Source organism: Oncorhynchus mykiss, chromosome 17, assembly GCF_013265735.2.
Source record: "Oncorhynchus mykiss isolate Arlee chromosome 17, USDA_OmykA_1.1, whole genome shotgun sequence".
Classification (NCBI taxonomy): Eukaryota; Metazoa; Chordata; class Actinopteri; order Salmoniformes; family Salmonidae; genus Oncorhynchus; species Oncorhynchus mykiss.
In genome coordinates, this window is record NC_048581.1 from 54,809,412 (window position 1) to 54,828,062 (window position 18,651).

At 40.4% G+C, this 18,651-nt stretch overlaps 1 protein-coding gene and 1 pseudogene across 5 annotated transcripts in view; both read left to right on the forward strand.

Moving 5' to 3' along the window:
* The first annotated feature begins 8,922 nt into the window (after positions 1–8,922).
* On the forward strand, positions 8,923–14,646 carry LOC110493217 (annotated as a pseudogene).
* Positions 14,647–16,128: 1,482 nt separating this feature from the next.
* kiaa1328 (KIAA1328 ortholog) overlaps positions 16,129–18,651 on the forward strand; it is a 40,244-nt gene continuing 37,721 nt past the window's right edge. The window contains exons 1-3 of one of the 5 annotated variants that reach the window (XM_021568890.2): positions 16,129–16,535; positions 17,009–17,044; positions 17,136–17,217. Coding sequence is in view for 1 of the 5 variants with exons in the window: in XM_036950178.1 (XP_036806073.1) it covers positions 17,128–17,217 (90 nt within the window). In the remaining 4 variants the exon portion in view is untranslated. Of the gene's footprint in view, positions 16,536–16,847; positions 17,045–17,065; positions 17,218–18,651 lie in introns of those variants that run through there. The other 4 variants (XM_036950179.1, XM_021568892.2, XM_021568891.2 and 1 more) reach the window with 4 other exon arrangements.

The window sequence follows — 18,651 nt, forward strand, 5'->3', positions numbered from 1 at the left end:
AGTGTTTAAATTGTGCAGTATTTAGCAATCATAATATTTATTGTTTTGGGGAATGGGGGATTGGGCGGCAGGTGTTTAAATTGTGCAGCATTTAGCAATCATAATAAGAGTCTGGTAGCACAAGTGGTGATGTGTGTGTACCATGAATATGTGTGTGTGTGTGTGTGTGTGTGTGTGTGTGTGTGTGTGTGTGTGTGTGTGTGTGTGTGTGTGTGTCCTAGCTGGTATTATCACTATTCAGAATGGTGCAAAAATAATAAGAGAATTGTAGCAGAAGTTGTGATCTGTGTGTATCAGTTGTGTGTATGTATGTGTGTGTGTGTGTGTGTGTGTGTGTGTGTGTGTGTGTGTGTGTGTGTGCATACAGTGGGGAGAACAAGTATTTGATACACTGCCGATTTTGCAGGTTTTCCTACTTACAAAGCATGTAGAGGTCTGTAATTTTTATCATAGGTACACTTCAACTGTGAGAGATGGAATCTAAAACAAAATCCAGAAAATCACATTGTATGATTTTTAAGTAATTCATTTGCATTTTATTGCACAGTTGAAGTGTACCTATGATAAAAATGACAGACCTCTACATGCTTTGTAAGTAGGAAAACCAGCAAAATCGGCAGTGTATCAAATACTTGTTCTCCCCACTGTATATACCTTTGTGGCTGTTTCCTAGCTGGTACTATCACTATTCAAAATGGTGTAAAAATGCAAGAATCTTTTACATTGACTGTGCAGTGTCATTCAATTTGCCTGCAGTAGCCTATAAATACATTAAAGGCAAAATAAATGTTTACATATGTTCAAGTTATTTTGTAGAAATATGAAAAGATATCTAAACAATTAAAACACTACAATGTACCAATTATGTGTATCACTTGTGTTGGCAACTTTTAAAAGGGATGAAAGCCCAGAAGATAATCACAATAACGCAAGTTGGGGCGACACGTAACCTAGTGGTTAGAGTGTTGGATTAGTAACTGAAAGGTTGCAAGATCAAATCCCTGAGCTGACAAGGTAAAAATCTGTCGTTCTGCCCCTGAACAAGGCAGTTAACCAACTATTCCAAGGCCGTCATTGAAATAAGAATTTGTTCTTAACTGACTTGCCTAGTTAAATAAAGGTAAAATAAATAAAAAATCCAACAACTCTTTCACAATGAAGATGAAAGCTTCCCAAGGAAAATACAAAGCTTCTATATTTATCATTAATCTAAATAAGAATACAACTTTCTAACACGGCTCAGGAGAAGACCCAGATGCAGACAGTTTGAAGTAACAAAAGTTTATTACAAAAACAGGGGGCAGGCAAACGACAGGTCAAGGGCAGGCAGAGGTCAGTAATCCAGAGCAGAGTCCGAAAGGTACAGAACGGCAGGCAGGCTCAGGGTCAGGGCGGGTCTGAGGTTAGTAATCCAGAGCAGAGTCCGAAAGGTACAAAATGGCAGGCAGGCTCAGGGTCAGGGGAGGCAGAAAGGTCAAAACTGTGAGAACTAGAAAACAGGGACTAGAGAAAAAACAGGAGTATGTGAAAAACGGTGGTAATGACACCTAGACTCCTATCTGAAAGTGTGGCCTTTCTCATGCAAATTCAAAGATGATTTAACAAAACAAAAAGAATATGCATGTTTTTCTTGTTTGTATTATCTTTTACCAGATCTAGTGTGTCATATTTTTCTACATTAATTTCAAATTTCCACTAACTTCTAAGTGTTTCCTTTCAAATGGTATTAGGAAAATGCATATCCTTGGCCTGAGCTACAGTCAGTTAGATTTGGGTAAGTCATTTTAGGTGAAATAAAAAAAAAAAAAAAAAGGTACAATCCTTAGGTTAGGTCAAAGCTACATCACTTCCTATTAGGTTATGTAATCTTGCACCCGAAAAAAACACCCATTGATAAGAGGCTATTTAGAAGCAAACTACAATTTTAGTTTTTGGTCAATTAAGTTTGGTTTCCCAACTAAATAATATTTCATTTCTTGGAATGAAAGACATTTTACAACGTAAAAGCTAGTTACAGAACATTAGATTTTAAACTAGAGTATGCTACACTATTTTTGTTAAATACATTTATTACAAAGAGTACTGCCTGCACAAACTATAACTTTAAACTATAGAGATTTCCCAGAAAATTAAAAATATATACTGTATATACACTGTATATATTATATATGTAAAAAAATTCTGCAGTCCTTTATATTTCCTTTTCAATGAGATGAGCCGTTTTCCACTGTCATGAGTTATCATCATTCTCAGAAGCCCAGCTTTGCTACTTTGTCACATCAAAGACTTGTCACATCAAAGGATTCAGGAACAGTATGCTAGTGACATTTGAGAGCTTCTCCACAGCTAAACTGCAGTGCCAAGGTGAATTAGGGGAGACTAGTGTCAACATAAGACCAAAACAATGTCTAAACTTCAGTAACTGATATCCTTCGCAGAAACCCATTTACACAACGTTAAGAAATGGTCAATCACAAGTGACCCAATTCTATAAGTACATAATGAAATTCAACCCACAATTTTGGGAGGCTTAATATCCAATGTGACCAGGTCACCATTCAATCTTCCAATACTGCATTCTGTTAGAGGACAGAGGTCTTCATCTAGAATGAAATATTATTGTCAGGAATAACTTCATAGTTTACATAGTTACATTTATTGATCATCCTTTTTATGTTCAACAATGCTCCCAATAGCTTTACTAAATTTACAAGTATTAAAACAATGTAACTGATCTCTGTGAAACCACAGAAATACCAGTGGCATGTTGAGTATCGATACGTGTTAATAATGACAGACAAAGGATACCAGATCAGTGGTAAAAATACATAACCAAACAGTCCAAATAGAACGAGCCATTACTGACTGGACACGTATCGCTCTATATAAGATGCCTTGCAGAACTCCTCCAAGGGCTGATAGGGAACCAGTCAAGGTGAGTTCTCATAACATGGGAGTCATACTCACATAGCCTTGGAAGAGCCGACAGCTCAATCAGTGATGTTAGGTATTTGTATAGGTACTTTGTAGTGGCATTTTAATGTGTCTCTTTCTGCTTTTTCAGTGTCTCACACTTATCATGCATGTTTGACCTGTTGCGTACTTAGAAATGTGCCTGTTGTAGACAGACAGGGTGTCTGAGGTTTGCTCTCACAAGGTTGGTTCATCAGGAGTGGAAATATTGTCTTAACGCCCAGACTGTGGTTGCCAGGTGTTCTCCTCCTCTGCAGCCGGTCTCTGGGTATCTTTCTGTAACCCGTAGCGATAGTAGAAATATGCTGAGGGGGGAAATACCTCGTCAGAGATTCTGACTAAACTCCACATTAAATCCTGTTTGTCTGTAATCTCCTCGCTGGAGTGAATAAACATACATTCACTTAAGCTTGACTTTGTGGTCCTTAGTGGTCATTTCCACAACAATCTGGCATCACGACCAAGGATGTGTGATTCTGTCTGAGGAAGGCATCGGTGAGGGTCTGCGAAGGAGACACCGGTGACACTCTTCGTGGGAAAGTGAAGGAAATTCCTGCCCGACCAAAGACGACTAGGACCCACCCTGACTAGACCACCACTGGAGACTACCTGGGGGGAAACACCACATTCACGAATCTGAACAGGACAACCCAATGAATTTCAGTAAGTCATTTAAATGAATTTGTAGCGAAAATAAAAGTAGTGACAAGAATCCTAAATCCCAGAGAGAGGATTTTGCTAGTGAGAGCCCTATTGGCAGTACTGTTTATATGCATAATATAAATGTCTATGTAGCCTGAGAGCTACAAGTAGTGAAAATAGCAACAGGATAAATGCCTGTGTTTAAAAATACAATTTTTATTTTTAACCTTTACTTAACTTGTTGGGGATAGGGGGCAGTATTTTCACTTTGGATGAATTGCGTGCCCATAGTGAACTGCATCCTACTCTGTCCTAGATTGCTAATATATGCATATTATTATTACTTTTGGATAGAAAACACTCTGAAGTTTCTAAAACTGTTTGAATTGTGAGTATAACAGAACTCATAGGGCAGGCAATCTTCCAAACAGGAAGTGAAATTCTGAATGTGGGTCAAATTTGATGTCATCGCCCCTTCCCTTCCAAATAAGATATGGATATGTTAGCGCTTTCTACTACTTCCACTAGATGTCCTCATTTAGTAGAACGTGGAATGGAACCTCTGGTGTGAACTTTGACCGAATGGGAGGGGAAATAGTCACTGTCTTAGCAGAATGCAATTTCCCTGTGGCGCATTTGTCTGTTGATGTCACCGTCGTTCCATTTGGCTGCAGATGAAAACGTATGATCCGGTTGGAACGTTATTGGATATATATGAAAATAACATCCTGAAGATTGATTCTCTACTTAGTTTGACCAGTTTATTCGACCTGGAATATATCTTTTTGAAGTTTTCGTCCGAGTTCTCCTGGACCAGCGTCAGCTTTTCAGAGACATTCCCCTGACATTTTCTACAAGGAATCTACCTCAAGAAAAAAGCTTCTCCCAGGTGGGTGTGACACCTACTCCCATTTCCAGCTGCACTGCTGCTTTGATTCCACCTGGCGATCTGTTCACCGTCTGCTCTGGCCTGTCTTTTCCTGTCTGGTACAGGTACCCCCACCACACTCCCACCTTTCTCCCGAACTTTCACTTGCCTCCAGCAAACAATCATTGTTGGTGTGTGACTCTGAACTTACAATGGCAAGCCCCAAGTCGTTATACTTTTTTCTTGTTCTTTATGCTATTTGCCTCATGACTCCTGCATGCTTTGTTGACTATGAACTTGCTTGTTGATCCAACCGTGGGACAGACTATGTTTGTTCCCACACTCGGGACTCTGACTCTCTTTTGGTTACAAGGACTCTTGGCCTCCCATCCTATTCCCACCACCTCTCGCCGATTTTGTATTCATGTTACCTGATGAAATTGCTGTACAATATAATCTTTTTACCATCTAATGCACATTCAAATGTCATAGATCAACACTGCAGAGCTCTCACTGTCCTCTGCTGTGCCCTGATTGTGTTACTGCTGATAATATCTGGAAATGTACATGCACACCCTGGCCCATCTTCTGTTGCTAGCCCCAATTCTGACTTGTGCTCTGATATCTGCTTCACTGATTTCGCTCTCATAAAAGCCTGGATTTTCTGCACGTTAACACTAGAAGCTTATTACCTAAATTGGATCAATTGAAAGTGTGGGCTCACAGCTCCAATCCAGATATGTTGGTCATTACTGAGACGTGGTTAAGGAAGAATGTTTTGAACACTGATGTTAACCTGTCTGGTTATGACCTTTTTTGGCAAGACAGATCCTCCAAAGGCGGTGGAGTGTCAATCTTTACCAAGGAATACCTTCAGCGCCCGGTTGTCTCCACCAAATCTGTCCCCAAACAATTTGATTTGCTGGTTTTAAGAATTAAACTTTCAAATAGCTCTTTGTTGACTGTTGCTGGGGGTATCGTCCTCCATCAGCACCGGCCTGTACCCTACCTGCCCTGAGCTCTCTCCTGGCCCCTTATGCTAAATCTGAATTTGTCCTGCTTGGTGACCCAAACTGAGACATGCTTAAACCACCTGACCAAGTCCTAAAGCAATGGGACTCCCTAAATCTTTCTCAGATTATTACCAATCCCACAAGGTATGATTACAATAAAAAAAATACTATAGTAAGTGCCTATTAAGTGCTGAATAAAGTGACAGGGTTGATCAGGGTTGATCAGAGTACTACTTAAGTAGTTTTTTTTAATGAAGATGAACATGTGCTCTTTATGACAGAATGTTAAAAGTTGGTGAAATCCAAAGTTTTTTATGACCAAGTTACACATCTCACAAGGCTCCGAATTGGTGAAACGACCCACCTAATTAGCACTCACCAAATTTGCTGTGGGTGATGAATTCAGTATAGCATGTTTCTGCACTTAAATGTTGCTTTTGATTATGCTGATGATGATGGTGATGATGAGGGTGATGATGACGATGATGATGATTATGATGGTGATGAGGGTGATGATGACGATGATTATGATTTATGGTGATGACGATTATGATGGTGATGGTTATGATGATCGTCATGATGATGATTATGATGGTGATGATAATGATTGTCATGAGGGTGACGATGATTAGGATAGTGATGATGATTATGGTGATGATGATTATGATGGTGATGATGATGAGGGTGATGATGATTATGATGATGATGCTTGTCATGATAATGATGATGATGATGATGGTGATGATGATTGTCGTAATGATGATGATGGTGATTATCATAATGATGATTATAATGATGGATGATGATGATTAGGATGGTGATGATGATTATGATGATGGTGATGATGATGATTGTCATGATGATTATGATGGTGATAATGATTATGATGATGATGGATGCTGCTGCTGCCCCTCTGGTCAGACGTCTGACCTGGTCTCAAGCATCTATTTTGCCTGTTCATTTATGAAAAGGTTACATCTACACACACACACACACTGTTTTCCTTGCTGGTAACAAATGCATAGCATATGAAATGCCAAGTTAGGTGGTGTTTGAATGGCCTTGCAGTAAAGTTAAACTGACAAGGATGTAATCTTTAAGACTTTGCTTGCATGTAGTAGCACTAATAGTACTATTAGTACTACACTGACTATGAAGATGGCATAACAGAATCTGTTACTAACAATAATGAATCAAGTTTGTTCAATTTTATATTTGTGATGATACAATATAGAATGTACCACATAATAATAAGGTTGATTTACATTTATTTCCCCATCCCAGAGTAAGGTGCCATCATGAGCACTGACACAGAGATTGTGGTCTTTGGCCCAACGACCAATTGCCTCTGGAAGCCAGAAAGGGAAAGAGTTTTGGCCCAGGCTGTTCTCTTTGATGCCAAAAGAGCTTTCTTTGTGGTTGAGCCCAAAGAAATGCACCTCAAAAGAGTTCACCAGGGTAAAGAGGGTGGCAAAGCCACTGTCAAAACTCTTTGTGGGCAAGTAAGTATGGCCACCTTATGTGTTTTAATAACTAGCAAACATTAATGTTGTAAAAATGAAGCACTGACTCTGTGATCATACTATAGAAAGAATACCTAATAAACTGTATACATGATAGTAACATAATAAATGTTCATTTTCTTTCTGTCACAGACCATCACTGTAAAGGAGCATGATATAAGCCCCATGGACCCTCCAATGCATGATAGAAATGAGGACATGGCCATGATTACCCACCTCAATGAGCCCACTGTGCTGTATAACCTCAAAGAGCGTTATGCAGCATAGATGAGCTACGTGAGTTTAAGGCCAGGCACCACAGGCTAATAGGGATTTTTTTTCTTTACTCTCATCAGACTGAAACTTTACCAGTGGAAAGTATAGATAAATACAAGATATTAATGTATTCCAACTTTTATTTATATTTGCAATGAGGCAAACCACCCTTAAATATGCGCTAATTTGCATATTACAAGAATCTGTTTTAACACATTGCTTCAAGGCAGAATGTTTTTGTTTTGTTTTATTGCGATACGACACTCAATGGACAGACTTTTACAGATCAGTTCACTTCACATGTATGACGGATGCATATTTGCATATATTTACACATAAAATGACACTTCAAATCTAAACGACACAAGTTATAAAAAAAAACTCTGTAAAAATCTGACTATAAGACCTAAAGAACCTGTGTGTGGAATAATGGGAATGAACATCCTTTGAAGGCTGAGAAAAATGAATTGGCGCCCTGGGAACATGTCATTTTGAGAAAATGGCCGATAAAGAAAGGCTAATGCAATTAAAATGTACTTTACATAATTATGACCATTTATGTCACATTAATTAAACTTCTATTCATGTATCACTTCTAAACTGACAAATAAACATGAATTATACATTTTACAAATACATTAGCACGTTTAACACATTTGTTTCAAACAATAGAGCATATGCTTTGAATACTGGTCTGTTAGGCAAATATGCAGTTTTGGGCAAATATGCAGTTTTGCCCCATATGTAAGGCCCCTTTGAGTTGTTGCTGTTGACGCTTTACTTTCTTGACTGTGTCATGGGACCTGCGCCTACGCTTGGCACACTCCATTGAAGCAGCATCAGCTCTCACAACTCCTCTCTGATTGCTCCAGTGTCACCAAAGTTCTGTCAAGCCACAATTTGTTCATCACATTCGTTATAGCAGTGGCTCCCTCATTGAACGTGGCTACTGCCATACTGGCTGCTCCGTCAATGCGGCTTTTGGGGCATCGCGACCATATTACAGAGTTCAGACATTCATTTGCATTCTGGGTTCCTCCGTGCTACATTCTTTTGAGGACATTATAATTTGGCATCCTATGATATACAGGTGCCATTTTCTGTGCAGCCTCTCTATTAAAAAATGTATGGCCTCCAAGGTTTTTGGGACAGGGTGGATCTTCACCATTTTCTATGGCTCGCTGGTACCAGCACCAATGCACACACCTATCCCGTAGTTGGAAGTGAATCCTCTCTTGTGCCAAGTGCCATCAAAGGATACATGGATGTCTATGATGACATCCTCATCCTCCTTCAGCAACTCTGCTCTGTCTGGGTCTATATCTGCGTATGCTCTTCTAATTATCTTTGCAGCGCTTTCCATTGACTGTAGCCCTCTCTGAATATCTGCAACTAAAGTGTGTGGGGGGGGGGGTACTTATTATGTCTGTCGACATTACAGACAAAACTACAGGACTAAATATCAGCATGTTACACTATGTAAATATTAGCATATCAGCATTGTATTTACTTTATGTAAAGCTAATTTCTCGCTAATCGCATTAGGCTACAGCCCTATGACACTGTAGGCCTATGTGACAGTCTCATGGTATAGTTATGGTTTCCTATCACTCTGTTTTGTTAACATTGAATACATTTCATGGAGCAAGGAAATAAATATTATTTTACACAGCAAGTCACCTGACAATAATGGTCTACTCTCCATTTTTATTTACCGGTCATTCTCCTGTCATGTCTCTGATATGAGCTGAGAAGTAAGGCAGGATTCCTAGGATTTTGCTTATTTTCTTTAGGGCTGCATAACCAAGTCCAAGTTCGTGGGCTAGAACTTGGACTTCAATGAGATGGAGATTCAGTTGAGCCATGCCAACCGCCAGGAAGCTGCACGCCAGAAACAGATGAGGAACTTTCAGGGAGTGTTCAAGGTACACTTTAGTTTATCATGGCGTAGGAATAACCTGATGATGGCTGAGATTGAAGAACTGAGGGCTGCACTGGAGCAGACAGAGAGAGGCCGCAAAGTGGTCGAGCAGGAGCTGGTTGATGCCAGTGAGCGTGTGGGACTGCTGCAATCCCAGGTAAAGTTTACAAAATGCCCAATTAAAGATGTGCTTCCCATGTATTACTTTTAACATAAGCACGTTATCATAACTTGTTTAGAACATAAGCCTCATCAACACTAAAAAGAAGCTGTAGGTTGACCTTACTCAGGTCCAAGGTGAAATGGAAGACACTGTCCAGGAAGCAAGAAATGCAGAGGAGAAGGCCAAGAAGGCTATTACTGATGTGAGTCTACATATATTACATAACTATAAGTAGACTAGGATAGCCGTCTTGGCCATTAATGTCTCATTATTTGTCAGCACAATCAAGTTTCCCCAGCATGTTTGTGTAACAATGTCATCTCTGTTTGGAGCCAAACATCGCCAGTGCTATAATTATGTGCACATTAAGGACAATACTTTCATTTAGCAGTAATCCAGCCTGAAGAAGAAGGAGCAGGACACCAGCTCTCACCTGGAGAGGGTGAAGAAGAACCTGGAGGTCACAGTGAAGGACCTGCAGCACCGTCTGGATGAGGCTGAGAATCTGGCCATGAAGGGCGGAAAGAAACAACTCCAGAAACCGGAGGCTAGGGTAAACTCCTTAACTATGTATAGTTCATTCATTTGAAAGAAAGTCGACTCCATAATTGAAAAAGGCAACACTTTAGTTATAATTTAGTATTACCATCCCATCTGAGAACAAAACAAAGAAGTCTTCTATTTCAGGTCCGTGAGCTGGAAGGTGAAGTTGACGCTGAACAGAGACATGGATGCTATCACAGGGGTCTGCAAATATGAGGGAAGAGTCAAGGAGCTCACATACCAGGTTAAGATTTTTTTCTTAGTAATTATAATAATAGTCTATTTATAAAGCTACACATGATATAATGCCTACAGTATATTATTTTACAACCTACAGACTGAAGAGGACAAGAAAAATGTGAACAGGCTCCAGGATCTGGTTGACATGCTGAGGATGCCGTAAGTACAATACTTGGTTGACTTGACATCTTGCTTTATTGAGATTTATTTATGTAGTGTTACAAGGTACAGAAACTTTGGCATTAGTGTATTAGTCTTTGTTTTAGCTTTATCGCAGAAGGGACAATCACTGCAAGTAGTTTCAATATACAGTGCCTTGCGAAAGTATTCGGCCCCCTTGAACTTTGCGACCTTTTGCCACATTTCAGGCTTCAAACATAAAGATATAAAACTGTATTTTTTTTGTGAAGAATCAACAACAAGTGGGACACAATCATGAAGTGGAACGACATTTATTGGATATTTCAAACTTTTTTAACAAATCAAAAACTGAAAAATTGGGCGTGCAAAATTATTCAGCCCCCTTAAGTTAATACTTTGTAGCGCCACCTTTTGCTGCGATTACAGCTGTAAGTCGCTTGGGGTATGTCTCTATCAGTTTTGCACATCGAGAGACTGACATTTTTTCCCAATACTCCTTGCAAAACAGCTCGAGCTCAGTGAGGTTGGATGGAGAGCATTTGTGAACAGCAGTTTTCAGTTCTTTCCACAGATTCTCGATTGGATTCAGGTCTGGACTTTGACTTGGCCATTCTAACACCTGGATATGTTTATTTTTGAACCATTCCATTGTAGATTGTGCTTTATGTTTTGGATCATTGTCTTGTTGGAAGACAAATCTCCGTCCCAGTCTCAGGTCTTTTGCAGACTCCATCAGGTTTTCTTCCAGAATGGTCCTGTATTTGGCTCCATCCATCTTCCCATCAATTTTAACCATCTTCCCTGTCCCTGCTGAAGAAAAGCAGGCCCAAACCATGATGCTGCCACCACCATATTTGACAGTGGGGATGGTGTGTTCAGCTGTGTTGCTTTTACGCCAAACATAACGTTTTGCATTGTTGCCAAAAAGTTCAATTTTGGTTTCATCTGACCAGAGCACCTTCTTCCACATGTTTGGTGTGTCTCCCAGGTGGCTTGTGGCAAACTTTAAACAACACTTCTTATGGATATCTTTAAGAAATGTCTCTCTTCTTGCCACTCTTCCATAAAGGCCAGATTTGTGCAATATACAACTGATTGTTGTCCTATGGACAGAGTCTCCCACCTCAGCTGTAGATCTCTGCAGTTCATCCAGAGTGATCATGGGCCTCTTGGCTGGATCTCTGATCAGTCTTCTCCTTGTATGAGCTGAAAGTTTAGAGGGACGGCCAGGTCTTGGTAGATTTGCAGTGGTCTGATACTCCTTCCATTTCAATATTATCGCTTGCACAGTGCTCCTTGGGATGTTTAAAGCTTGGGAAATCTTTTTGTATCCAAATCCGGCTTTAAACTTCTTCACAACAGTATCTCGGACCTGCCTGGTGTGTTCCTTGTTCTTCATGATGCTTTCTGCGCTTTTGACGGACCTCTGAGACTATCACAGTGCAGGTGCATTTATACGGAGACTTGATTACACACAGGTGGATTGTATTTATCATCATTAGTCATTTAGGTCAACATTGGATCATTCAGAGATCCTCACTGAACTTCTGGAGAGAGTTTGCTGCACTGAAAGTAAAGGGGCTGAATAATTTTGCACACCCAATTTTTCAGTTTTTGATTTGTTAAAAAAGTTTGAAATATCCAATAAATGTCGTTCCACTTCATGATTGTGTCCCACTTGTTGTTGATTCTTCACAAAAAAATACAGTTTTATATCTTTATGTTTGAAGCCTGAAATGTGGCAAAAGGTCGCAAAGTTCAAGGGGGCCGAATACTTTCGCAAGGCACTGTATATCAGGGATGTTTCTGCAATTGAAATTATTGGGATTATTTGAATTATGTATTATTTGAAAATACAATATTTGAGAACTATAACAATCACCTAAATAAAAGCTAGACAGTTAGAGAATATAGAAAATTCCTAAAATATTGAATTTAGCAGTATTGCTTTTGTTATGTTTGAGCAAAGGAACACATCATTAGCCATGGCAAAATTCACAGATTTGAAGGAAATTAGCTTTAAACTGCAACATTTTCTCTGAGCTCCATAGCAAAATGTTTAGAATTGCAGGAAATTGGCTTAAAAATGCAAAAATCTCTCTACACCACCACTTAGCTTCTTTTAGCAATGCTAGTATTTACACACTAGCATCGTGGGAATTAGCTTGCAAAAAAACTGAATTGTCCGCTGGAAGTTAAATAAAATTGCATTTCCACTTACTATTGATTGTCTGTAGCCTTGGAGGGGGGAATGTGAAGAAAAAAAATAACATTAACGGAATGTATAATTAAACAGAATTTCTAAGGGTGGGTCTGTTGTCGACCTATGCAGTATACCTCAGCGAGGTCAGTCCCTCTCTACCTCATGTCAAAATAAGTCCCCCACAAGTTATTGCGTTATTGTGCAGGTATGGAGCACGTGCAGGGCTTATTTTGACATGAGGTAAGCAGAGAGGAAGTGGTTCTACAACAGGCCCAAGTTTGGAAAGTCTGTTTAATTTATGTTCTATTCGATGATTTTTCTCAATTGTTCTCAATTTCCCCCCTGCATAAGGACCAAGCTTCTTCCGTCGAAGGAGAGGCGGACCAAAATGCAGCGTGGTTATTTCGATACATCTTTAATGAAGATGATAACCCACGAAACACAGCAGTATTGCTTTTGTTATGTTTGAGCAAAGGAACACATCATTATCCATGGCAAAATTCACAGATTTGAAGGAAATTAGCTTTAAACTGCAACATTTTCTCTGAGCTCCATAGCAAAATGTTTAGAATTGCAGGAAATTGGCTTAAAAATGCAAAAATCTCTCTACACCACCGCAAAGCTGGAAGATCCTGGCTGACTGGCGGCTCTGGCTGCTCCATGCAGACTGGCGGCTCTGGCTGCTCCATGCAGACTGGCGGCTCTGGCTGCTCCATGCAGACTGGCGGCTCCATGCAGACTGGCGGCTCTGGCTGCTCCATGCAGACCGGACCGTGCAGGGCCTGGAAGCCTCTCCTCCCATTCCAAAACCCAAGGGAGTCTTTGAGGTGCCTTGCTGAGGAGACGTTATCCATGTATCTCCCCAGAAAGGCCCTCACCTCTTCGTCCTTAACGTATGGGTTGTAAATGTTGACAGTTACAACCCTAAAGTTGTTCCTCGCCAGGCTTGTTATTTCATAGTGGCTCATCGGCCTCTCACATCCCACTGCTCTTGCCCTTCTCAGGATATCATCGTGTTTCTCCTCTGTATGTAGTGCCACGTCGTATGCTCCCTCCAACGAGTTGCCTTGGAAACAAAACACGTCCTTCACCGTCAGCTTTAGAATCCCCATCAATATAATCCTTCCAAAAGTTTCCCGTCCTAAAGGCTCCAACTCCTTTTCCTTCCAAGCAAACCGAATCGTGTTGGCCAGCCCAATCCCAGGGACCGACCGTGTTGATGGATTTAGCACCATCTCCGCAAGGAGAATGGCACACCCGGCTCACGTTCTCTTCTCTTCTCTTCTCTTCCAAAACAAGGAAAAAAGAAAAACCAAAGTGACAACAAACACAGAGACAGGAACAATCACCCACAAAACACTCAAAGAATATGGCTGCCTAAATATGGTTCCCAATCAGAGACAACGATAAACACCTGCCTCTGATTGAGAACCACGCCAGGCAGCCATAGACTATTCTAGACAACCCCAATAACCACAATCCCATGACCTACAAAAACCCCAAGACAAAACACACCACATAAATAACCCATGTCACACCCTGGCCTGACCAAAATAATAAAGAAAACACAAAATACTAATACCAGGGCGTGACACAAGCCTACAGACAATCAACAGAGTAAGTTGAAATGTTATTTTATTCCTGTTTTTTAGCAAGCTAATTCCCAGCACCACTAGTGTGTAAATACTAGCAGTGCTAAAAGCAGATAGGGGCTGCTAAAGTTTTTTTTTTTTTTAATTCAGCCACACTAACCGGCTGACCGCGCCCATTGCCATGCCCCCTGCCACGGCCTTTTATATTCCGAAAAAAAAAACTGTATAAAATATAAACTCCTTCCTTTCATTGTAATGCATGCATGAGTCTCAATAAATAAATAACAAAATAGTGTAGTTATGGTATCAGATCTGTCAATCAATCACACACACTCATTACTTTGACTCTATCATTCAGTTATTCTACATGACTTTAAATGTTTTGTTCATTTTAATGTAATTTTATTTACATTATATGAATATTGAATAGTGTTTTGACACCCCTACAGGAAGAGCAGGCCAACACTCACCTGTCCAGGTACAGGAAGCTGCAGCATGAGCTGGAGGAAGCTCAGGAGTCACAGGTCAACAAAATGAGAGCAAAGAGTTGTGAAGTTGGCAAGGTATAATCAAATATTTTGTTCTCCGATTTCCTTAGATATGTCGACTTTAATGAACCCAGATTACAGATGAATGATGTGCAACTACATATAAAATAAACAAAAAATACATTAGCCTTTTTCTTGTTAATCCATTTAGGGAAAAGAAGCTGACAAATTAAGTGCAGCCCTGAAGAGAGACATCATCAACAAGGAGTCATACAACATGAGTTCCCAATGAAATGTTCTCGTATAAAATAGTAATACAATAAAGTGAGCTGACAAAGCCTGTAAATCTCCTTGTTTTTGTGATTTCTTCCTATCATTATGCTACAATAACGTATCGTATTGGTAGTTAATGTTTTGTTTTAGCTAATGGGTTGTGTTTTTGTATGCAATTTTCCATTATACTTTCTACAATGTTTATAAATTGTGAAAAAATAAATATGGTGGCCCCTAGGGTTTAAGGATAGGCAACACACACCATTAAAATTCTCAGTGGGAGAATCTCAAATGGTTTGGCTCACCTCACCTCCTTCCTCTCTCTGGAAACAAATGCCTTGGCATGAAATGAGACTCCTCCTCTGCTCACGAGTCATCAGGTAAATTATGTTTACAGGGGTGGAATCCCAAAATAAATGTGTAAAGTGATAAAAACAAATGTAGCTAGTTGTGCAAGACATGTTATAGATAAAATGATAAGTAGAGAATAATTGTAAAAATGTGAATTATAAAACCATTCCACGCTACCTGCCCCAAGGATTATTTTGTGCATTCCTCTGTCAAAGAAGGCAATCCTAACGAATTGTCATTCTCCTCGATCATCAGTTTCCAGGTCATGGAGGAGAGGAGAACGGTACGGCAATGCTTAAACTTTCCTTGGTTAATGACAAACCAAAAATGGAGCACAATGCCTGAAAGAAGGTTTTGCTCGATCAACTATTAAATCAGACTTCTCTGTGAGATGTTCTGGGCTCTATTTTGTAGATTATGATTACACTGAAGTAATATAGAACATTCCTATCAAATACATTGGCTTATAATTTGTTATATATTTCACTACATTCAATACCAAATGACTATTGATACTCACACACAATTCAATAGTTAAAACGTATCCCTTGATCTAGGCCTGAAGAGAACGTTTTGATTTAACCAACCGCTCCCAATGATGGATTTGATGTACATAACTTTATAGATAACGACAATTTGATGTACATAACTTTATAGATAACGACAATGTCTATTACTAAAAAATAAACTGAATCTCTTTACTAAAGGTGAGAGACAAGCATGAATTTCTATGTGCTTTTTGTTTTACTTAAACTTGTCGCCTGCCTTCGCGCCTCGCCTTTGGGAAAATGACTCCGATAGTTAGGACGCAGACATGAGCATCTAGTCTCATCTACAGATGTCTGTTTACAGTCACGTAGAGCCTTTGACACGCAATCACAGGGGTGTGGTACTGTTGATGTTAATGCCGCGTTTAAAACGTCAGCGATCTTCAGGTCGGAAAGTCGGAGCTGTTGGAATACCGAGTTGGATAACCGTTCAAATTGATTTTTCCCAGTCGGAGCAGTTTTTTCCCCCGAGATCCCAGTTGTTTGGAACGCACTTGAGTCGAAAGTAGGAGCTTTTCGATTACCCAGTTGTTCTGAACGCAGCATCAGTCCACTTTCCTCCCACCCCCCAACAAGTGTGTCTTTCATCCTAACAAGAGCCAGTTTCTACGCAACTTGGCCATACTTAGCATCCTGGGAGTGGCGGTTGATTCAATATGGCGGCAGCAAAGGAAGGAAATAACAACTCAGGATTTTAGGGGACTAATGACAGTATCCTTTTACATGGTGTCCATAAAAGACAGCCCCCCGTATAGGAAACGTTTTGAAGTCGAAATTGTCAGTATGCTTTCGATGACGGTAGGATACGTTTTTATTTTACAAGTCTGTGGAGTTGGTATGAGGCTAACGTTAGCTAGCTGTTATGCATACACATCGCTAACTAGATGTAATTAGCTTGCTTACTAGTTGTGGAGCCTTTCTAGCTAACGTTAACTAGCTAGCTAGGGGTTCCTCACCTGGCTGGAAAACTATCATAGCTAGCTAGTTTGTTTGCTATGGCCGGGGATGTTAAATACCATGTTAGCAAGCTAACTTACATTTTTGTAACTAGTTAACGTTAGCCGGATTCTCATGGGAAGTTAGCTATCCCTTAACGTACCATGTTCAAAGCAAGCCTTGCCAGCTAGCTGGCAATAAAGTTATCAACACATGCCAGGAACTTGATGAACCCACTTCAGTAGCTTGCCTTAGCCAACTTCAACATGGTGCTTTTTATTGAAGTGAGGGTCTTGTTAGAGACCAAATATATTTTCATAATTAAATTCACACAGCATCAGATGAAGACCAACCTGTGGTGTTAATTCCGGGTGAGGACATTATTAGACTTCTCAAAGCCATATGTGAGATGTTCTGACCTTTTCCTATTGCTGACTGTCTTTCCCTGTCCTCGATGGGTAGAGGGCAGCTCCAGGCCACCCCTGCACCTACAGTCCCACCCCCCAACCCAGCCACCCAGCAGCATCTCCTCACCACTCCACAGGTAGGTCTGCCAAGAAGGGCCACTCCATCAACACCAACTAGTTATTAGCTATTATAAACTGGGTGGTTCGAGCCATGAATGCTGATTGGCTGACTGCCGTGGTATATCAAAACACATTTTTACTGTTCTAATTAAATTGGTAAACAGTTTATAATAGAAATAAGGCACCCCAGGAATTTGTGATATATGGCCGGTATACCACGGCTAAGGTCTGTGGTGCGTAAGAACAGACCTTAGCTGTGGTATATTGCTTAAATAACCTCTCCAGTTGGACAGGGGCACATGCAAACACAAAGCCTGGGTGGTACACAGCTATTTCTGATTGACTCCAGCCATTTATACATAATTGAAATGTACTTAGGCCTACTCCCAAGCCCACCCTCTTTTCTCAGATTTGCAATGTTTTTCTGATGCTGATCACAATCCTGATTCATCAGTGCTAACTAATTTGTGAAATAGGCTGACAGGCTGAAATAGGCTGACATACAACAGGCTAGTAACACACAGAATGTCAATATACTGTAATGTTGTGCAATGCTTGCCAAAAAATGTGTCTCTCTTTTGTTCTGATTTAAGGCTTTATATTTTGTGATAAATTAAATATCCTACACTACATGGTCAAAAGTATGTGGACACCTGCTCGTCAAACATCACATTCCAAAATCATGGCCAATAATATGGAGTTGGTCCCGCCTTTGCTGCTGTAACAGCTTCCACTCTTCTGGGAAAGCTTTCCACTAGATGTTGAACTTTGCTGCAGGGATTTGCTTCCATTCAGCCACAAAAGCACATTAGTAAGGTCAGGCACTGATGTTGGGCGATTAGGCCTGGCTCACAGAACGCATTCCAATTCATCCTAAAGGTGTTTGATGGGGTTGAGGTCAGGGCTCTGTGCAGGCCAGTAAAGTTCTTCCACACCGATCTCGTCAAACCATTTCTGTATGGACCTCGCTTTGTGCACAGGGGCATTGTCCTGCTGAAACAGGAAAGGGCCTTCCCGAAACTGTTGCCACAAAGTTGAAAGCACAGAATTGTCTAAAACAGTGTTTCCCAACGCTGGTCCTCGAGTACCCCCAACAGTACAGTTTCGTTATAGCGCTTGACAAACGCACCTCATTCAACTCATTGAGGGCTTGATGATTATTTGACCAATTGAATCAGGTGTGCTTGTCCAAGGTTACAATAAAACATCTGTACTGTTGGGAGTAATTGAGGACCAGGGTTGGGAACACTAGTCTAGAATGTCATTGTATGCTGTAGCGTTAAGATTTTCCTTCTCTGGAACTAAGGGGCCTAGCCTGAGCCATGAAAAACAGCCCAAGACCATTATTCCTCCTCCACCAAAGTTTACAGTTGGCACTATGCATTCGGGAAGGTAGCATTCTCCTGGCATCATCCAAACCAAGATTTGTCTGTCGGACTGCCAGATGGTGA